The sequence below is a fragment of the Oncorhynchus clarkii genome, chromosome 4 (assembly GCF_045791955.1).
Source record: "Oncorhynchus clarkii lewisi isolate Uvic-CL-2024 chromosome 4, UVic_Ocla_1.0, whole genome shotgun sequence".
Lineage (NCBI taxonomy): Eukaryota > Metazoa > Chordata > Actinopteri > Salmoniformes > Salmonidae > Oncorhynchus > Oncorhynchus clarkii.
The window spans coordinates 76799206-76819101 of record NC_092150.1 but is presented as its reverse complement, the minus strand read 5'-3'; the positions used below and the strand labels follow the sequence as shown (position 1 = coordinate 76819101).

Sequence of the window (19896 nt, the reverse complement as noted above, 5' to 3'; positions counted from 1 at the left end):
GCATGTGAATCTATTAGTGTATGTGTGTCGCATGTGAATCTATTAGTGTATGTGTGTGTCGCATGTGAATCTATTAGTGTATGTGTGTCGCATGTGAATCTAATAGTGTGTGTGTGTGTGTGTGTGTGTCGCATGTGAATCCATCCATATGTGTGTGTGGTGTGTGTCACATGTGAATCTATTAGTGTGTGTGTGTGGTGTGTGTCACATGTGAATCTATCCATATGTGTGTGTGGTGTGTGTCACATGTGAATCTATTAGTGTGTGTGTGTGGTGTGTGTCACATGTGAATCTATTAGTGTATGTGTGTCACATGTGAATCCATCCATATGTGTGTGTGGTGTGTGTCACATGTGAATCTATTAGTGTGTGTGTGTGGTGTGTCGCATGAGAATCTATCCATGTGTGTGTGTGTGTGTGTCGCATGTGAATCTATAATTGCACGTGTGTGTGTGTTCAATCCCTCAACCCTCAGACGGTAGAGTTACAGAGAAACAGTGGTATAGTGCTACGTGAGGTGTGTGTGTCATGTGAATCTATGTATGAGTCTGTATGTGCAGTTTGATTAACATGTTCCAGTACAGTACAGTACCTGGGGTCTGGTAGTTAAGGGAGACCATCTGGCAGCCTGCGTTCCAGAAGATCTGAGGCATGTAATTACTGGAGTCCACCCTGCCTCCTTTAGGATAGATCCGACTCATCTGACGCTTGTTGTAGCTGGACGCCAACATTCAGGACTTAACACAGGGACAGAGGGAGGGAAAGAGTGTGTGTGTGCGCTTGTTCGTGTGTACATACATGTGGAAGTTGTGTGTGTCTATGCTTGCATGTGTGAGGTGTATGTAGGTATGATGTTTGATCAGTAGGATAACATGGTACAGCACCTGAGGTCTGGAAGTTGAAACAGTGGTGTGTTTGTCTGTGTTTGTGTAGCGAGTCGAACAGGCCGCAGACCTATTTTTAGAAGGGAACAGCTTGTGTCCTGCATTCCCACTGGAATGTGTGTGTGTTCCCCATTCCAAAGGCACATCGGTCTCTCCCAGAGGAACTAGGGCAGTTTTCCACAGATGCATACTGTAAACAAACAACATCTAGTATCCAGCAGAGTCTAGCCCTATCATGGGCTCATATCTGGGTGACCTAAAACTGCAAAGTTACAACTGTTGCAACTAGGTAAATTCTGGTCCAGGGGGCGTGCTTTTTATCCATGCCAAACTTGGTGCAAAACGGCGCCTACTAGAAAACTAGCAACATTCAGAGTTCAATTGTTCCTTTTTGAGAAGTAGAGGCGCATGAGAGAAGGAAGAACGCAAGAGACAGAATCACGATTAGAGGTCAACCGATTAATCGGTATGGCCGATTAATTAGGGCCAATTTCAAGTTTTCATAACAATCGGAAATCGGTATTTGTGGGCGCCGATTTGCCGATGTTTTATTTTTTTATACCTTCATTTAATCTTTATTTAACTAGGCAAGTCAGTTCTTATTTTCAATGACGGCCTAGGAACGGTGGGTTTACTGCCTTGTTCAGGGGCAGAACGACAGATTTTCACCTTGTCAGCTCGGGGGAACCAATCTTGCAACCTTACAGTTAACTCATCCAACGCAATAACGACCTGCATCTCTCTCGCTGCACTCCACAAGGAGACTGCCTGTTACACGAATGCAGTAAGCCAAGGTAAGTTGCTAGCTAGCATTAAACGTATCTTATAAAAAAACAATCAATCATAATCACTAGTTAACTACACATGGTTGATGATATTACTAGATATTATCTAGCGTGTCCTGCGTTGCATATAATCTGACTGAGCATACAAGCATACAAGTATCTAAGTATCTGACTGAGCGGTGGTAGGCAGAAGCAGCAGCAGCGTAAACATTCATTCAAACAGCACCTTCGTGCGTTTTGCCAGCAGCTCTTCGTTGTGCGTCAAGCATTGAGCTGTTTATGACTTCAAGCCTATCAACTCCCGAGATGAGGCTGGTGTAACCGAAGTGAAATGGCTAGCTAGTTAGAGCGCGCTAATAGCGTTTCAAACGTCACTCGCTCTGAGCCTTCTAGTAGTTGTTCCCCTTGCTCTGCATGGGTAACGCTGCTTCGAGGGTGGCTGTTGTCATTGTGTTGCTGGTTCGAGCCCAGGGAGGAGCGAGGAGAGGGACTGAAGCTATACTGTTACACTGGCAATACTAAAGTGCCTATAAGAACATCCAATAGTCAAAGGTATATGAAATACAAATGGTATAGAGAGAAATAGTCCTATAATTCCTATATTAACTACAACCTAAAACTTCTTACCTGGGAATATTGAAGACTCATGTTAAAAGGAACCACCAGCTTTCATATGTTCTCATGTTCTGAGCAAGGAACTTAAACGTTAGCTTTCTTACATGGCACATATTGCACTTTTACTTCCTCCAACACTTTGTTTTTGCATTATTTAAACCAAATTGAACATGTTTCATTATTTACTTGAGGCTAAATTGATTTTATTGATGTATTATATTAAGTTAAAATAAGTGTTCATTCAGTATTGTTGTAATTGTCATTATTACAAATAAATAAATAAAAATCGTCCGATTAATCGGTATCGGCTTTTTTTGATCCTCCAATAATCGGTATCGGTGTTGAAAAATCATAATCGGTCGACCTCTAATCACCACCAAAACAAAACATTGCCACCAATACCTTTTTGGTATTTTCCCAAATCTGAATATAAAGTTGCATTAAACTATGTAGCTTTTTAGTGAGTGATTGCAGTCAGAATGACTGACCAGATGAATAGCATCGACTTCATGGATAGTTGCATTGTTTTTGGAGGTAAGTCATCTGTGAATTACAGTACCAGTTGAGATAGTTTGGGATGAGTTGGACCGCAGAGTGAAGCAAAAGCAGCCAATAAGTGCTCAGCATATGTGGGAACTCCTTCAAGACTGTTGAAAAAGCATTCAAGGTGAAGCTGGTTGAGATAATGCCAAGTGTGCAACGCTTTCATCAAGGCATAGGGTGGCTACTTTGAAGAATCTCAAATATAAATATATTTTGAATTGTTTACCACTTTTTTTGGTTACAACATGCACATAGTATTGATGTCTTCACTATTATTCTACAATGTATAAACTAGTAAATAATAAAGAAAAACCCTTGAATGAGTAGGTGTGTTCAAACTTTTGCTACAGTTGAAGTCGGAAGTTTACATACACCTTAGCCAAATAGTAAAAAAATCCCTGTTTTAGGTCAGTTAGAATCACCACTTAATTTTAAGAATGTGAAATGTCAGAATAATAGTAGAGAGAATGATTTATTTCAGCTTTTATTTCTTTCATCACATTCCCAGTGGGTCAGAAGTTTACATACACTCAATTATTATTTGGTAGCATTGCCTTTAAATTATTTAAATTGGGTCAAACGTTTCGGGTAGCCTTCCACAAGCTTCCCACAATAAGTTAGGTGAATTTTGGCCCATTCCTCCTGACAGAGCTGGTGTAACTGAGTCAGGTTTGTAGGCCTCCTTGCTTGCACACACTTTTTCCGTTCTGCCCACAAATGTTCTATAGGATTGAGGTCAGGGCTTTGTGATGGCCACTCCAATACCTTGACTTTGTTGTCCTTAAGCCATTTTGCCACAACTTTGGAAGTATGCATGGGGTCATTGTCCATTTGAAAGACCCATTTGCGACCAAGCTTTAACTTCCTGACTGATGTCTTGAGATGTTGCTTCAATATATCCACATAATTTTCCTACCTCATGATGCCATCTATTTTGTGAAGTGCACCAGTCCCTCCTGCAGCAAAGCACCCCCACAACATGATGCTGCCACCCCGTGCTTCACGGTTGGGATGGTGTTCTTTGGCTTGCAAGCCTCCCCATTTTTCCTCCAAACATAACGATGGTCATTATGGCCAAACAGTTCTATTTCTGTTTCATCAGACCAGAGGACATTTCTCCAAAAAGTACAATCTTTGTCCCCATGTGCAGTTGCAAACCGTAGTCTGTTTTTTTATGGTGGTTTTGGAGCAGTGGCTTCTTCTTGCTGAGTGACCTTTCAGGTTATGTTGATATAGGACTAGTTTTACTGTGGATATAGATACTTTAGTAATGGTTTCCTCCAGCATCTTCACAAGGTCCTTTGCTGTTGTTCTGGGATGATTTGCACTTTTCGCACCAAAGTACGTTCATCTCTAGGAAACAGAAAGCATCGCCTTCATGAGCGGTATGACAGCTGCGTGGTCCCATGGTGTTTATACTAGCGTACTATTGTTTGTATAGATGAACGTGGTACCTTCAGGCGTTTGGAAATTGCTCCCAAGGATGAACCAGACTTGTGGAGGTTTACCATTTTTTGATTTTCCCATGATGTCCAGCAAAGAGGCACTGAGTTTGAAGGTAGGCCCTGAAATACATCCACAGGTACACCTCCAAATGACTCAAATGATGCCAATTAGCCTATCAGAAGCTTCTAAAGCCATGACATCATTTTATGAAATTTTACAAGCTGTTTAAAGGCACAGTCAACTTAGTGTATGTAAACTTCTGACCCACTAGAATTGTAAACAATTGTTGGAAAAATTACTTGTGTCATGCACAAAGTAGATGTCCTAACCGACTTGCCAAAACTATAGTTTGTTAACAAGAAATTTGTGGAGTGGTTGAAAAACAAGTTAATGACTCCAACCTGAGTGTATGTAAACTTCTGACTTCAACTGTATCTTACGACAGCGATTGGGCTGAAGCTGTCTAGTAGTGTGTGTTGTCTACTGTTAGCTCAGTGTGGTTACCTAAGTGTTTTCAAAAGGACTATTGAGATACTTAGCGACATGATATTTGTGCTCGTTGGCAACTATGCATGCTGCATAGCAACAGTAGCTCTAGCTGAATGGGCAAAGCTAGCTCCATTGATTCACTATTAATGACAATCATGTAATGTTAGCTATCTACAGAGTTACTTGTTGCTTGCCTTTCATTGAGCTCATTTCAAATGAGGCCGCGCAACTGCGCATCTCCCGCGGTTTGTGGCATAGCAGGCACGAGCAAACTCTGAGGGGATTCCCTCTCTAGCATTCTTCCTCTCTCACACACATTTACTTTGTCACAGGGAACATTCAAACTCTGACCAATCAGCTTGGCTTTGAATGTTGCTAGGTTACCCGTGGGCGTGGTTTTGCACTAAGTTTGGCATGGATAAAAAGGTCCAAGGGACTCACTATGGATATTGGTTCTGTTGAATGTTGCTAGGTTACCCGTGGGCGTGGTTTTGCACTAAGTTTGGCATGGATAAAAAGGCTCCAAGGGACTCACTATGGATGTTGGTTCTGTTGAATGTTGCTAGGTTACCCGTGGGCGTGGTTTTGCACTAAGTTTGGCATGGATAAAAAGGTCCAAGGGACTCACTATGGATGTTGGTTCTGTTGAATGTTGCTAGGTTACCCGTGGGCGTGGTTTTGCACTAAGTTTGGCATGGATAAAAAGGTCCAAGGGACTCACTATGGATGTTGGTTCTGTTGAATGTTGCTAGGTTACCCGTGGGCGTGGTTTTGCACTAAGTTTGGCATGGATAAAAAGGTCCAAGGGACTCACTATGGATGTTGGTTCTGTTGAATGTTGCTAGGTTACCCGTGGGCGTGGTTTTGCACTAAGTTTGGCATGGATAAAAAGGTCCAAGGGACTCACTATGGATATTGGTTCTGTTGAATGTTGCTAGGTTACCCGTGGGCGTGGTTTTGCACTAAGTTTGGCATGGATAAAAAGGTTCAAGGGACTCACTATGGATATTGGTTCTGTTGAATGTTGCTAGGTTTCCCGTGGGCGTGGTTTTGCACTAAGTTTGGCATGGATAAAAAGGTCCAAGGGACTCACTATGGATGTTGGTTCTGTTGAATGTTGCTAGGTTACCCGTGGGCGTGGTTTTGCACTAAGTTTGGCATGGATAAAAAGGTCCAAGGGACTCACTATGGATGTTGGTTCTGTTGAATGTTGCTAGGTTACCCGTGGGCGTGGTTTTGCACTAAGTTTGGCATGGATAAAAAGGTCCAAGGGACTCACTATGGATGTTGGTTCTGTTGAATGTTGCTAGGTTACCCGTGGGCGTGGTTTTGCACTAAGTTTGGCATGGATAAAAAGGTCCAAGGGACTCACTATGGATATTGGTTCTGTTGCCGTCTAGAACATCTAGGGAGTCAGTCACTTTTGATGCCGTAATTCATTAAGAAGAATAGTAACATAAAGGACTATGGACTCATCTTGACTGCTTCACAGGTCAGGAATTACTGTGTTTATCGTGTCTATGTTGTCTGTGTGCATTTACATGCTGTGTGAGTGTTGACACTGGACCAAAGGATACTTGACAAACTCGATGGCGTTGGTCTTTAGATAACCCAAACCCACTGACTCATTAAATGACGACATGTTGTGGTGGATGTTCCTCTCTGGGGAGAGAAGAGACAGTAGAGTTAAAATGGGAGAGAGAGAGAGAGAATAAGAAAGACGAAGAGAGAGAGAGAGAAAGAATTAAAGAGAGAAGAGAGAGCGCATCCGACTAATGTAACTGACACATCTAGAAGTGTACCATTACAACCCACAACTTTGATGTTGCACCATGACAGCTCAAGTAACTAAATCATCTGAACCAGCTTCATCTTGCAGTACAAGTTCTAGAAGTTTAACAATCACCGTAACTAAACACTCACTCAATCAGTTCATTTAGCATTACTGTTGAAGGTTACCTTCTGCGACGTCGAAGCTCTGGAACTTGACTGGCTGTGCGTAGTTGACCATGGCAGAGAGGTAGGGGTGGATGTTGGTGGTGGCTCCTACGTATGTGTACGAGGCTATCAGAGCCTCCTCGTCATCCGTCGTCTCGCCAGTCTACACAGGAGCAGAAAACACACTGTTGTTTTACACTCACACATCTCTGTTGTCTTCCAGTCTCCTCACTATACAAACAGAGATACAGTAGTTATAAAGCACCTCCAAGTCAGTTAGGAACACTCTCATTATCAATATATAAATGACCAGAGAAAGAGCTTTACACTGGCTAGAGCTTAGAGAAAAGACTACACACTCAACAGTAGGGAGAGAAAAGGATAGTTTGTGACCAGTAAAGAGAGAAAGAGCTTTACACTGGCTAGAGCTTAGAGAAAAGACTACACACTCAACAGTAGGGAGAGAAAAGGATAGTTTGTGACCAGTAAAGAGAGAAAGAGCTTTACACTGGCTAGAGCTTAGAGAAAAGGATAGTTTGTGACCAGTAAAGAGAGAAAGAGCTTTACACTGGCTAGAGCTTAGAGAAAAGACTACACACTCAACAAGACTACACACTCAACAGTAGGGAGAGAAAAGGATAGTTTGTGACCAGTAAAGAGAGAAAGAGCTTTACACTGGCTAGAGCTTAGAGAAAAGGATAGTTTGTGACCAGTAAAGAGAGAAAGAGCAGCTGAACCAACTCCCATACCTTTTTGATGTTGTTATCCTCAGAAGCCTCTGAGATGTCTGTGGTGTCTGTAGCTTCTGTGGCCTCAGACATCTCTGTTGGATCCTCCTCCACAACCTGAACACACAACAATAGTTCATTATAAACGGGGTCGTTTGGGTCCTGGATGCTGATCGGATGAAACAGCAGTTCACCCGTTTACACCCGTGCATTCGGAAAGTATTCAGACTCCTTGACTTTTTCCACATTGTTACGTTACAGACTTATTCTAAAATGGATTCAATTGTTGACTTGTCCCAAAGCCAGTCCTGCGTAGTCTTGGCTGTGTGCTTAGGGTTGTTGACCTGTTGGAAGGTGAACCTTTGCCCCAGTCTGAGGTCCTGAGCAGGTTTTCATCAAGGATCTCTCTGTACTTTGCTCCGTTCATCTTTTCATCGATCCGGACGAGTCTCCCAGTCCCTCCCACAGCATGATGCTGCCACCACGTTGGGATGGTGCCATGTTTCCTCCAGACGTGACATTTGGTATTCAGGCCAAAGAGTTCAATCTTGGTTTCATCAGACCAGATAATCTTGTTTCTCACAGTCCAAGGCCTTTAGGTGCATTTTGGAAAACTCCAAGCAGGCTGTCATGTGCCTTTTACTGAGAAGTGGCTGCTGTCTGGGAACTCTACCATAAAGGCCTGATTGGCGGAATGCTGCAGGGGTGGTTGTCCTTCTGGAAGGTTCTCCCATCAGGTTCATGGTCACCTCCCTGAACAAGGCCCTTCTCCCCCAATTGCTCAGTTTGGCCAGGTGGCCAGCTTTAGGAAGAGTCTTGATGGTTCCAAACATCTTCCATTTAAGAATGATGAAAGCCACTGTGTTCTTGGGGACCTTCAATGCTGCAGCCATTTTTTGGTACCCTTCCCCAGATCTGTGCCTTGACACAATCCTGTCTCAGAGTTCTAGTGACAACTCCTTCAACCTCATGGCTTGGTTTTCACTCTGACATGCATTGTCAATTGTGGGACCTTATATAGACATGTGTGGGCATTTCCAAATCATGTCCAACTTAGGTTTGTTAAAATAAAGCCCTAAGTCTTACCTAAAAACACAAATTCCATTTAAAAAATGTATACCTTTTTTATGCTGTTGTCCCTCTCCTCTCCTTCTTTCTTCACACTGACACTGGTGCTGAGGCTGTTGTCTTCACTAGGCTCCTCTGATGTACTGATCTTCAAGTCAGGGTTCACCTCCTTCACATCACCTAGAGCTACACACACAGTTACCCTCCAACACACACAGTTACCATCCAACGCACACAGTTACCCTCCAACACACACAGTTACCATCCAACACACACAGTTACCCTCCAACACACACAGTTACCATCCAACACACACAGTTACCCTCCAACACACACAGTTACCATCCAACACACACAGTTACCATCCAACACACACAGTTACCATCCAACACACACAGTTACCATCCAACACACACAGTTACCCTCCAACACACACAGTTACCATCCAACACACACAGTTACCATCCAACACACACAGTTACCCTCCAACACACACAGTTACCCTCCAACACACACAGTTACCATCCAACACACACGGTTACCCTTCCACCACACACAGTTACCCTTCCAACACACACAGTTACCATCCAACACACACAGTTACCCTCCAACACACACGGTTACCATCCAACACACACAGTTACCATCCAACACACACAGTTACCATCCAACACACACAGTTACCATCCAACACACACAGTTACCCTCCAACACACACAGTTACCCTCCAACACACACAGTTACCATCCAACACACACGGTTACCCTTCCACCACACACAGTTACCCTTCCAACACACACAGTTACCCTCCAACACACACAGTTACCCTCCAACACACACAGTTACCCTCCAACACACACAGTTACCATCCAACACACACAGTTACCCTCCAATGCAAACAGTTACCATCCAACACACACAGTTACCATCCAACACACACAGTTACCCTCCAATGCAAACAGTTACCCTCCAACACACACAGTTACCATCCAACACACACAGTTACCCTCCAACACACACAGTTACCCTCCAACGCACACAGTTACCCTCCAACGCACACAGTTACCATCCAACACACACAGTTACCCTCCAACACACACAGTTACCCTCCAACACACACAGTTACCCTCCAACACACACAGTTACCATCCAACACACACAGTTACCATCCAACACACACAGTTACCCTCCAACACACACAGTTACCCTCCAACACACACAGTTACCATCCAACACACACAGTTACCCTCCAATGCAAACAGTTACCATCCAACACACACAGTTACCATCCAACACACACAGTTACCCTCCAATGCAAACAGTTACCCTCCAACACACACAGTTACCCTCCAACACACACAGTTACCCTCCAACACACACAGTTACCCTCCAACACACACAGTTACCCTCCAACACAGGGTCCAACACACACAACTGTCCAACACACACAGTTACCCTCCAACACACACGGTTACCCTTCCAACACACACAGTTACCCTCCAACACACACAGTTACCCTCCAACACACACAGTTACCCTTCCAACACACACAGTTACCCTCCAACACACACGGTTACCCTTCCACCACACACAGTTACCCTTCCAACACACACACATGGTCACAAAGACACACACATCCTCTAGTGAACTGATACAAAGTGTGTGAATATCTCAGTCTCCAAAGTGACTACACACCAGAACAAGAAACAAAAGAAGACCCCTTGTGTACACACACACACACACACACACACACACACACACACACACACACACACACACACACACACACACACACACACACACACACACACACACACACACACACACACACTCACCATTCTCCACATCTTCCTCTGTCTCTGCTCCCAGTAAGATAGCTGGTGTGTTGGTCTCTCCAGCCTCCATGTGCTTCTTAAAGGACTCTAACTGCTCTGTAGAACAACAACAACACAAGTCAACATAGTGTAGTCAACAAAACCATCATACAGAGTGAGAGAACAGTCCAGCAGTAGCAACATCTGTAACTGCAGATATAAAACTATTCTTGCATAAAGTTGACTGTCACTGTATACGTACTCTGTTCCACCTCAGGTTTCAAGCGTTTGTTTTTGATGAGGATTTTGCGTTTGAGGTCGATGGGAGAAGGCAAGGGACGACCCGCTTCAACCTGGCAACAACAACAAACGTTCCTTTTTTACAAAATGGAAGGAGACATTTACAGTATTGTACATATTGTTTATTATGTTCAACCATGATGAACTATCAGACACGGTACAGATAGACACCGTAGAAAGGAGAAAGACAGGTATAGTGTGGTAGCAGGTAGATGGCTCACAGTGTATCCCTCGAGAGGATGCCTCAGTAGGTAGTCTCCAAAGATCTCCTCACAGTACCGAGCCATCTTGTACTGCTGGGGTTTACTAAAACACACAGGATCAAACCAGTCAAAAGTTTGGACACACCTACTCATTCAAGAGTTTTTTTTAATTTTTACTATTTTCTACATTGTAGAATAATAGTGAAGACATCAAAACTATGACATAACAGATATGGAATCATGTAGTGAGTAAAAAGTGTTAAACAAATAAAAAATATATTGCCTTGATGACAGCGTTCCACACTCTTGGCATTCTCTCAACCAGCTTCACCTGGAATACTTTTCCAACAGTCTTGAAGGAGTTCCCACATATGCTGAGCACTTGTTGGCTGCTTTTCCTTCACTCTGTGGTCCAACTCATCCCAAACCATCTCAATTTGTCAAATAGCCCTTACACAGCCTGGAGGTTTGTTTTGGGTCATTGTCCTATTTAAAAACAAATGATTATTCCACCAAGCGAAAACCAGAAGGGATGGTGTATCACTGCAGAATGCTTTGGTAGACAAGCTGGTTAAGTGTGCCTTGAATTCTAAATAAATCACAGACAATGTCACCAGCAAAGCACCCCTACACCATAACACCTCCTCCTCCATGCTTTACGGTGGGAAATACACACGAGGAGATCATCTGTTCACCTACACCGCGTATCACAAAGACACGGCGGTTGGAACCAAAAATCTCCAATATGGACTCCAGACCAAAGGACACATTTCCACCGATCTCATGTCCATTTCTGGTGTTGGCACAAGCAAGTCTCTTCTTCTTATTGGTGTCCTTTAGTAGTGGTTTCTTTGCAGCAATTTGACCATGAAGGCCTGATTTCACATAGTCTCCTCTGAACAGTTGATGTTGAGATGTGTCTGTTATTTGAACTCTGAGGTGCAATCTGAGGTGCAGTTAATTGCCGATTTCTGAGGCTGGTAACTCTAATGAACTTATCCTCTGCGGCAGAGGTAACTCTGGGTCTTCTTTTCCTGTGGTGGTCCTCATGAGAGCCAGTTTCATCATACCACAGCAGAGGTAACTCTGGGTCTTCCATTCCTGCGGTGGTCCTCATGAGAGCCAGTTTCATCATACCACAGCAGAGGTAACTCTGGGTCTTCCATTCCTGTGGCGGTCCTCATGAGAGCCAGTTTCATCATAGCACAGCAGAGGTAACTCTGGGTCTTCCTTTCCTGTGGTGGTCCTCATGAGAGCCAGTTTCATCATACCACAGCAGAGGTAACTCTGGGTCTTCCTTTCCTGTGGTGGTCCTCATGAGAGCCAGTTTCATCATACCACAGCAGAGGTAACTCTGGGTCTTCCATTCCTGTGGTGGTCCTCATGAGAGCCAGTTTCATCATAGCACAGCAGAGGTAACTCTGGGTCTTCCTTTCCTGTGGTGGTCCTCATGAGAGCCAGTTTCATCATACCACAGCAGAGGTAACTCTGGGTCTTCTTTTCCTGTGGTGGTCCTCATGAGAGCCAGTTTCATCATACCACAGCAGAGGTAACTCTGGGTCTTCCATTCCTGTGGTGGTCCTCATGAGAGCCAGTTTCATCATACCACAGCAGAGGTAACTCTGGGTCTTTCTTTCCTGTGGTTGTCCTCATGAGAGCCAGTTTCATCATACCACAGCAGAGGTAACTCTGGGTCTTCCTTTCCTGTGGTTGTCCTCATGAGAGCCAGTTTCATCATAGCACAGCAGAGGTAACTCTGGGTCTTCCTTTCCTGTGGTGGTCCTCATGAGAGCCAGTTTCATCATACCACAGCAGGGGTAACTCTGGGTCTTCCTTTCCTGTGGTTGTCCTCATGAGAGCCAGTTTCATCATAGCACAGCAGAGGTAACTCTGGGTCTTCCTTTCCTGTGGCGGTCCTCATGAGAGCCAGTTTCATCATAGCACTTGATGGTTTTTGCGACTGCACTTGAAGAAACGTTCAAAGTTCTTGACATTTTCCGTATTGACTGACCTTCATGTCTTAAAGTAATGATGGACTGTTGTTTCTCTCTGCTTATTTGAGCTGTTCTTGCCATAATATGGACTTGGTCTTTTACCAAATAGGGCTATCTTCTGTATTCCACCCCTACCTTGTCACAACACAATTGATTGGGTCAAACACATTAAGGAAAGAAATTCCACAAATTAACTTTTAAGAAGGCACACCTGTTAATTGAAATGCATTCCAGGTGACTACGTCATGAAGCTGGTTGAGAGAATGCCAAGAGTGTGCAAAGCAGTCATCAAGGCAAAGGGTGGCTACTTTGAAGAATCTCAAATATAAAATCTATTTTGATTTGTTTAACACTTTTTGGTTACGACATGATTCCATGTATTCCATAGTTTTGATGTCTTCACTCTTATTCTACAATGTAGAAAATAGTAAAAATAAAGAAAACCCCTGGAATGAGTAGGTGTGTCCAAACATTTGACTGGTACTGTAGTTATCAGCAAAGTCAGTGTGAGTGTTAGTTCCATTTCCCCCCCAAAAAATGTATCATTAAATTACAAATTCATAATAGTTACACTGTTACATGTAATTCAATCGGACACAATGGAATAAATTGTAAATATTGTCATGTATAATATTTTTTTTTACATTCTGGATCATAGTGAAATCCTTAGTGCTGTGATTAGCTGACATTTCAGTTCATCATTTTTAAACAACTAATTGGCTGATGTCGGTTCAATGATTTAAATCCCATTTCATTACGTTTTTTCTGTGAAGTCAATGCGCAATGTTTATCTAGAAGAGACTGAAGAACGCACAATGGTCACGGGATATACAGAGAAGCTGTCGCTTCATGAGGTATCTCTACCTGAATATACAGTCATAGAAGTATGCCTTATTTACTTTGAACTACAAAATAGTGATTTTGTCAGAGAGCATAGGCAGAAGCTCTATAGAGATGAGATGATGATATGGAATGAAATAATAAAGTCATCAAATTAAACAAATATAATATGCACAACTAACATGTTTTATTAAAGCAAGGTCATCGCTCAGCACTAGAAATTCTACCTGCAGTGGTTTTCAAATGACAGGATCACAGGATACTCAGATGTAACAAAGGCTGTTTCTCTGATGGCTGAGATCACATCCTGTTTGAGGGGATAAACAACAACATGGGGATTGATGTTAGAACCATTATATATCACATTGAATCCATTATATATCACTTGCTATAAGTCTCTGATCTGTGTCTGATCAATAACAGTAAATTCAAATGGATCTGCAGGTCTCAATTAGATGCTGTATCCATTTATGAACACAAGAGGGTAGACTTACCATATGTAATTTATACAAAAGTTGTGTGAATGATCAGACAAATCTGAATGTGTAAAATAGTGTTTTGTGTGTGTGAGAGTGTGTGTGTACCTTAAAGAGGATGTCAGTACACATGGCCTTGCCATGAGTGATGATAGGCTCCTGGTCTTCTCCTTTTCCATCCCAGCAGTCTAGTTCTACACACCTGACATCATACACATACAAAACAGTTGACATACTGTATATAAACACACACACACACACAACCCCCCATACCCTCCCCGCCACCATTTCACCCCCCACCCCCCCTACCCTGACCCTCCCACACCTACCTGCAGCCGGAGAGCAGAACCTGTCTGTACATCTCCACAGAGGACTTTCCTCCAAACTGCCTCCCGGTCAGGTAGGTGTTGTGGGAGGAGGCAATGAAGTAGTGAGCCAGCGGCTGTTCCATGTCCTGGTACAGCTCCAGACAGTCCAGGAACACCGGGGCATTCTCATCTGACATCAGGTACCTGCAGAAGCCATCGCTGGACATACGGCCTGGGGGAGTGGAGGAGGGGGAGATGGAGAGTGTGTAAGGGGGTCTGCTAAATGTAACATAAATGACCTGGACCAGCTGAAGATCTGTCTTTTTCAGCCATCTATTTCCTGTGTTTGAGGGGTGAAAAAATCCCCTTGTCACTTAAATCTCGATGGATTAATTGCTTTCATTTTACTGTAATGCATTACAGTATGTACCGGTATGTTAGCTAGTTACCATCCTAACATTAGTTGGCTACTAATACATGGAACTTGCCAGGCAGTATATTAACTATATGCTATCTAACTAACTACCCAATGTTAATTGATTTGATTATTTACGTCATTCTTAGCTAAGTGGTGTAGTGGTTGTGAGTTCTCAATAGACATGGTTAATTCTGCCCATCTACTCCGATTTCAGAGCCCTCTCGTCTGAGTACCAGAGCGCAGAATAACTGATGGATTTACGAAGGCACAACACCCGTTGAATATATGGCCGGGGTTACTAAACATTGGCAAAAAAAATTGTAATTCAATTGTTGCCAGCAACACAGTTACAGTCACCAGCGCTCTGGATAACATGAAAACTGCCTAACCAACTCTGATTGGGAGAATAAATGGCGTTAGTGAGTTATTCTCTCATTTGTGTCTGGAAATAGTTAGCCAGTTAGCCTGGGTGCTTGACTGCCGTTGAGGCCAGAATGCTCGGATCAACCCTCCTCCTCGGCCAGAGTGTCCTAGAGCGAAACGCTCTGAATTTACGAATGGACAATCTGACAATGCTCTGGTACTCCAGATTGAATTTACGAATCCAGATTGAATTTACAAATGGACAATCTGACAATGCTCTGGTACTCCAGATTGAATTTACAAATGGACAATCTGACAATGCTCTGGTACTCCAGATTGAATTTACAAATGGACAATCTGACAATGCTCTGGTACTCCAGATTGAATTTACAAATGGACAATCTGACAATGCTCTGGTACTCCAGATTGAATTTACAAATGGACAATCTGACAATGCTCTGGTACTCCAGATTGAATTTAGATTGAAATCGTAAAATGTTTAGCTAGTCTTTTGTTGTTGCATAGCAACAGCATCAACTTCCGGCAGACAGGCGACGCTGTATGTTAGTATGGGTATTCAAACACATTTATTGTTTTTCCATTATATCTTCGTCTGGGATTTATCGCACCGTCTAGACACTTAGATCACCAGAAAGAGAAGAAAGATGGGTGTTCATTTTTTATGCAATTAAAAAAAGTAATAATTTAATACAGTTGAAATGTTTACAAATTAGATGCGCTGAAATGAAAGCAACTTTTGAAAATGAACACTCGGATTATAGTGATATTATGTCTGATTTCGCAAACAATGTAAAGTATGTTTAGATAGGTGTAATCTAGTGCCAAACATGTTGATTGTTAATCCAAAGGTATCCTGCTATTGCCACCCTTGTTAAATTATGCAAAAGAACATGACAACAGTAATTAATGAGGCAGACTAGACAGAACAGGTGAGTGCAGGTAGGGTAGACAGGACAAGTGTTTGTGGTTGACGACAATAGACAATGGGCCTGATCAGACAGCTCAGAGCTTCTGCTCTTTTCTGTCCATAAAAACAAATGCATTGGTGGAAGAGGCAGGGCAGGAGCAAGGAAGGAGGGTGTGGTCAAGCAAGGCCCCCCCCCCCCCCCCCCCGAGTCTAAATGCCTAAAAGGTTTTATCAGAACAGGCATAGATTAGTTATTCCATTTTGCTTTGGAGAATCCTCACTTTTTCTCCTACTCTCCATCCACTCCACTCTCACCGTTCTTCTTCACATCTGCATCTCTCTCTACATCCATCCCTCTCACCTTTCTTCTTGAGGTCTGGGTCTCTCTCGTACTTCTCGATGATCTGCATGGCTCGTTTCGGGTCGTAGAAGGGGAACAGGATCTCGTTTAGCCGCGGGTCGCGCTGATTCTGGAGAAAGCAATGATACACAACACCGTCTCACTCACAAGCACATACTGTACACATGCATGCCACTGCACACTAAGGCAATATGTCCCATTCCTAACTTGAGAATTGTGAATGTAACTTAAACCTTTGTGTAAATCCCACCATGGACACTAATGTATGCTTTTGGCAAAACTTTCAAGAAACTGTTGATTTATTTATTTTACTTTCAAGAAACTTTACGTGCACAAGTCATGTGACCAACTGAGTTTGAACCAGGGTTTTTGTCTAGGTAGCACCAGACTATTTTAGCCTGCTGAGCCAATGCCTAGGAATGAACTCCTGGAGCTAACGGCAGCTTTCATGTCTCAAGCTAGCGTTAGGCTACTCATCATGCAAGTGTTGCTCACTGCACCACCTCTGTTACACACATCAGTCAGGTTAGGATTGGGACCATTATAACAAGAGACTAAACACACACACAGCTGGCAAACAACAGAGAGTAACAGTTTAGACTGATACAGTGACAATGTATATAGTACTAACTCCGGTACAAACACATCTTTCATTTGTGGGTGTTCAAATGAAAACCAAAATGCTACAATTACTGGTACAGAGCTACTGCAATGGGGTGGGTATTGGAGGTGTGTGTTAGCCAAAGGTAGGGAATGCATGTGGTCTCACAAGCAGAGAGGGTAGAGATTCACACATCAGCAGGGATCATAACAACACCACTTGCCACTATAGCAGGTAACATTCACAGCCTTTGTACTAATGGGGATTCACTTCAGCATTGCACACAGAGAAAAAGCCTTACACACAGTAGATAGAAGTAGAAGCAGGTACGTTTTCAGCCAAAGCAGAGACCACTAGCACAAAAGAAAGTGAATAGGAACCAATATTGATCACTGTATTGTTGGGAAAGAGAAAGCAAGAAAAGCATTTCACTGTGCTAGTGCACGTGACAATAAAATGTGAAACTTGAAGGCAGGCAGGTAGCAAGTAGACAGAAATCAGACAAAATGGCCAAACAGAAAGCTCCTCCCTCCCCGGTTTGCCATGGTTACACAATCAGTCACAAGTAGGCGGGGCTGGGGAGAAATATACTGAACAAAAATATAAACGCAAACATGCAACAATTTCAACAATGTTACTGAGTTTCTATAAAGAAATCAGTCAATTGATATACATTCATAAGGCCCTAATCTATTTCACATGACTGGGCAAGCCACAGCCATGGGTGGGCCTGGCTCCCAAGTGGGAGGGCCTACAGTATGGCTGTGGCCCTGCCCAGTCATGTGAAATAGATTAGGGCCTAATGAATTTATTTCATTTGGCTGAAATTGGGGAGCCAGGCCCAGCCAATCAGAAGGGCTTTATTACAGACAGAAATACTCCTCAGTTTCATCAGCTGTCTGGGTGGCTGGTCTCTGACCATCCCGCAGGTGAAGAAACCGGATGTGGAGGTCCTGGGCTGGCGTGGTTACACGTGGTCTGTGGTGAGGCTAGTGGGGTGTACTGACAAATTCTCTAAAATGACGTTGGAGGCAGCTTATGGTAGAGAAATTAACATTAAATTCTCCGGAAACAGCTCTGTTGGACATTCCTTCAGTCAGCATGCCAATTGTATGCTCCCTCAAAACTTGATAAATCTGCGGCATTGTGTTGTGTGACAAAACTGCACATTTTAGAGTGGCACATTTTGTCCCCAGCACGAGGTGCACCTGTGTAATGATCATACTGTTTAATCGACTTCTTGATATGCCACACCTGTCAGGTGGATGGAATTTCTTGGCAAAGGAGAAATGCTCCCTAACAGGGATGTTAACAAATTTGTGCTCAACATTTGAGCCGAAGTAAGCTTTTTGTGCTTAATATTTTAGCTCATGAAACATGGGACCAACACTTTACATGTTGCGTTTATATTTTTGTTCAGTATAGGTCGGGGATGGTGGAAAGCAGCTGAGAGGGGCAGGATGAAGTTACCCCTACAGACACTGATCTAAGATCAGTTATGCATTGTATCTCCCAATTGTTCCCCATTTTTCAACTTCATATTCATCATCTCCAGCACCACCACAACATATGTGAAAATGGTGTGTTTCTATGTTTACAGTAACAAATATATAGGAAGATGTGTTTCCAATGACATCTGTCTTATTCGTGTGATTTTCACCAATTGTAAGTAGGCATTGCCTCCGAATTGCCTTCGTAATATTTTTACACAGAACATAGAAACACGCCATTTTCACACATTGATGGGGAGGTGCTGGAGATGATGAATATGATGGTGAAATGTTCCTTTAAGGATTTGAGGAGGGCCATCTGAAACGGATCCTATATCATTGCCTAAGAGCAACTTCTACCCCGTGTCAGGTGAGAGGGTAGGGGTCAAGCAGTCACACAGAGAAGTTAATGAATGATAAAGAGCTTACTTCATTCAGAAAGCTGACTAACTGGTCTACGTTTAAAAAATCACTTTTGTCCCCATTGCTGCAAAGGAATTAATTAGAAAAACAAAATGTTATGTTTCTTAAAAACCCTCTCAGCCAGTCAGCCAGTGACTAGAAAGCAGAAGGTTTTTCTAAAGGGTCAAAACAGAACAATGCCGTGTTACATTTTATTATCAACATTTCTGTAACATGTTAAAATCACCACAGTTCGAACATTTAAATACTGTTGAGTTAGTTTAAAACAAACGTGTTAATGTGTCACTGTTTAAGCAGGTTAGGTTTCGCAGAGTTTATTAGTAGAGAAGCTGCAGACTGTTTAATAAATGTTGATCTCTCAACCAAACACCAACATACTTACAACACGTTCTCTCTCACTCTTCTTCTACTCCGTCATGCACATACAGTGTCTACACTACAGCCATCAACACAACAGTTGAACAAACGGCCATTACTAAATATCTCATTACTATCAGAACCACAGCTGGGAAAATACACAACAATACAATGTTGTAGATATTGTACTGGAAATGTCTTCCCAGTGAGCAAAACTGGATGAAAAGACATCCTTAACTGGGTTGTGTGATTTCAGACCTTGTTACTCCTACACTGACTGCACACTTAGATGTGACTAGCATTGAGGGTGCAGTTAGCTTTCTACAGTAGGCTGAAGGAGAACAGAGTAGCTATTGAAGGTAGAGAGTACAGTAAAAGAGGTCTGGGGAGTAGAGCTAGTGACAACTCACATTCTGTTGAAGAGTTCCTGGATGTCAGTACGAGGGCAGATCTTCTGAGTCAGGGCGTAGAAGATGTCAAAGGGGAAGGCTGAGTCTTCTATCTCCTCGCTCTGAGGGAGATAA

The 19896-nt window shown here is 43.0% G+C and overlaps 1 protein-coding gene across 2 annotated transcripts in view; it reads right to left on the bottom strand.

The window, feature by feature from the left end:
• Positions 1–19896, bottom strand: part of LOC139407293 (1-phosphatidylinositol 4,5-bisphosphate phosphodiesterase beta-4-like) — a 170733-nt gene that overhangs the window by 38526 nt on the left and 112311 nt on the right. For both annotated transcript variants that reach the window (XM_071150946.1, XM_071150948.1), the window contains exons 11-24: positions 19783–19883; positions 19022–19079; positions 16502–16610; positions 14453–14663; positions 14232–14325; positions 13875–13954; positions 10832–10916; positions 10573–10663; positions 10332–10427; positions 8549–8682; positions 7450–7545; positions 6722–6863; positions 6340–6424; positions 593–717 (exon numbers count right to left, since the gene is read on the bottom strand). In XM_071150946.1, the coding sequence (XP_071007047.1) occupies positions 593–717; positions 6340–6424; positions 6722–6863; positions 7450–7545; positions 8549–8682; positions 10332–10427; positions 10573–10663; positions 10832–10916; positions 13875–13954; positions 14232–14325; positions 14453–14663; positions 16502–16610; positions 19022–19079; positions 19783–19883 (1507 nt within the window). The remainder of the gene's footprint in view (positions 1–592; positions 718–6339; positions 6425–6721; positions 6864–7449; positions 7546–8548; positions 8683–10331; positions 10428–10572; positions 10664–10831; positions 10917–13874; positions 13955–14231; positions 14326–14452; positions 14664–16501; positions 16611–19021; positions 19080–19782; positions 19884–19896) is intronic.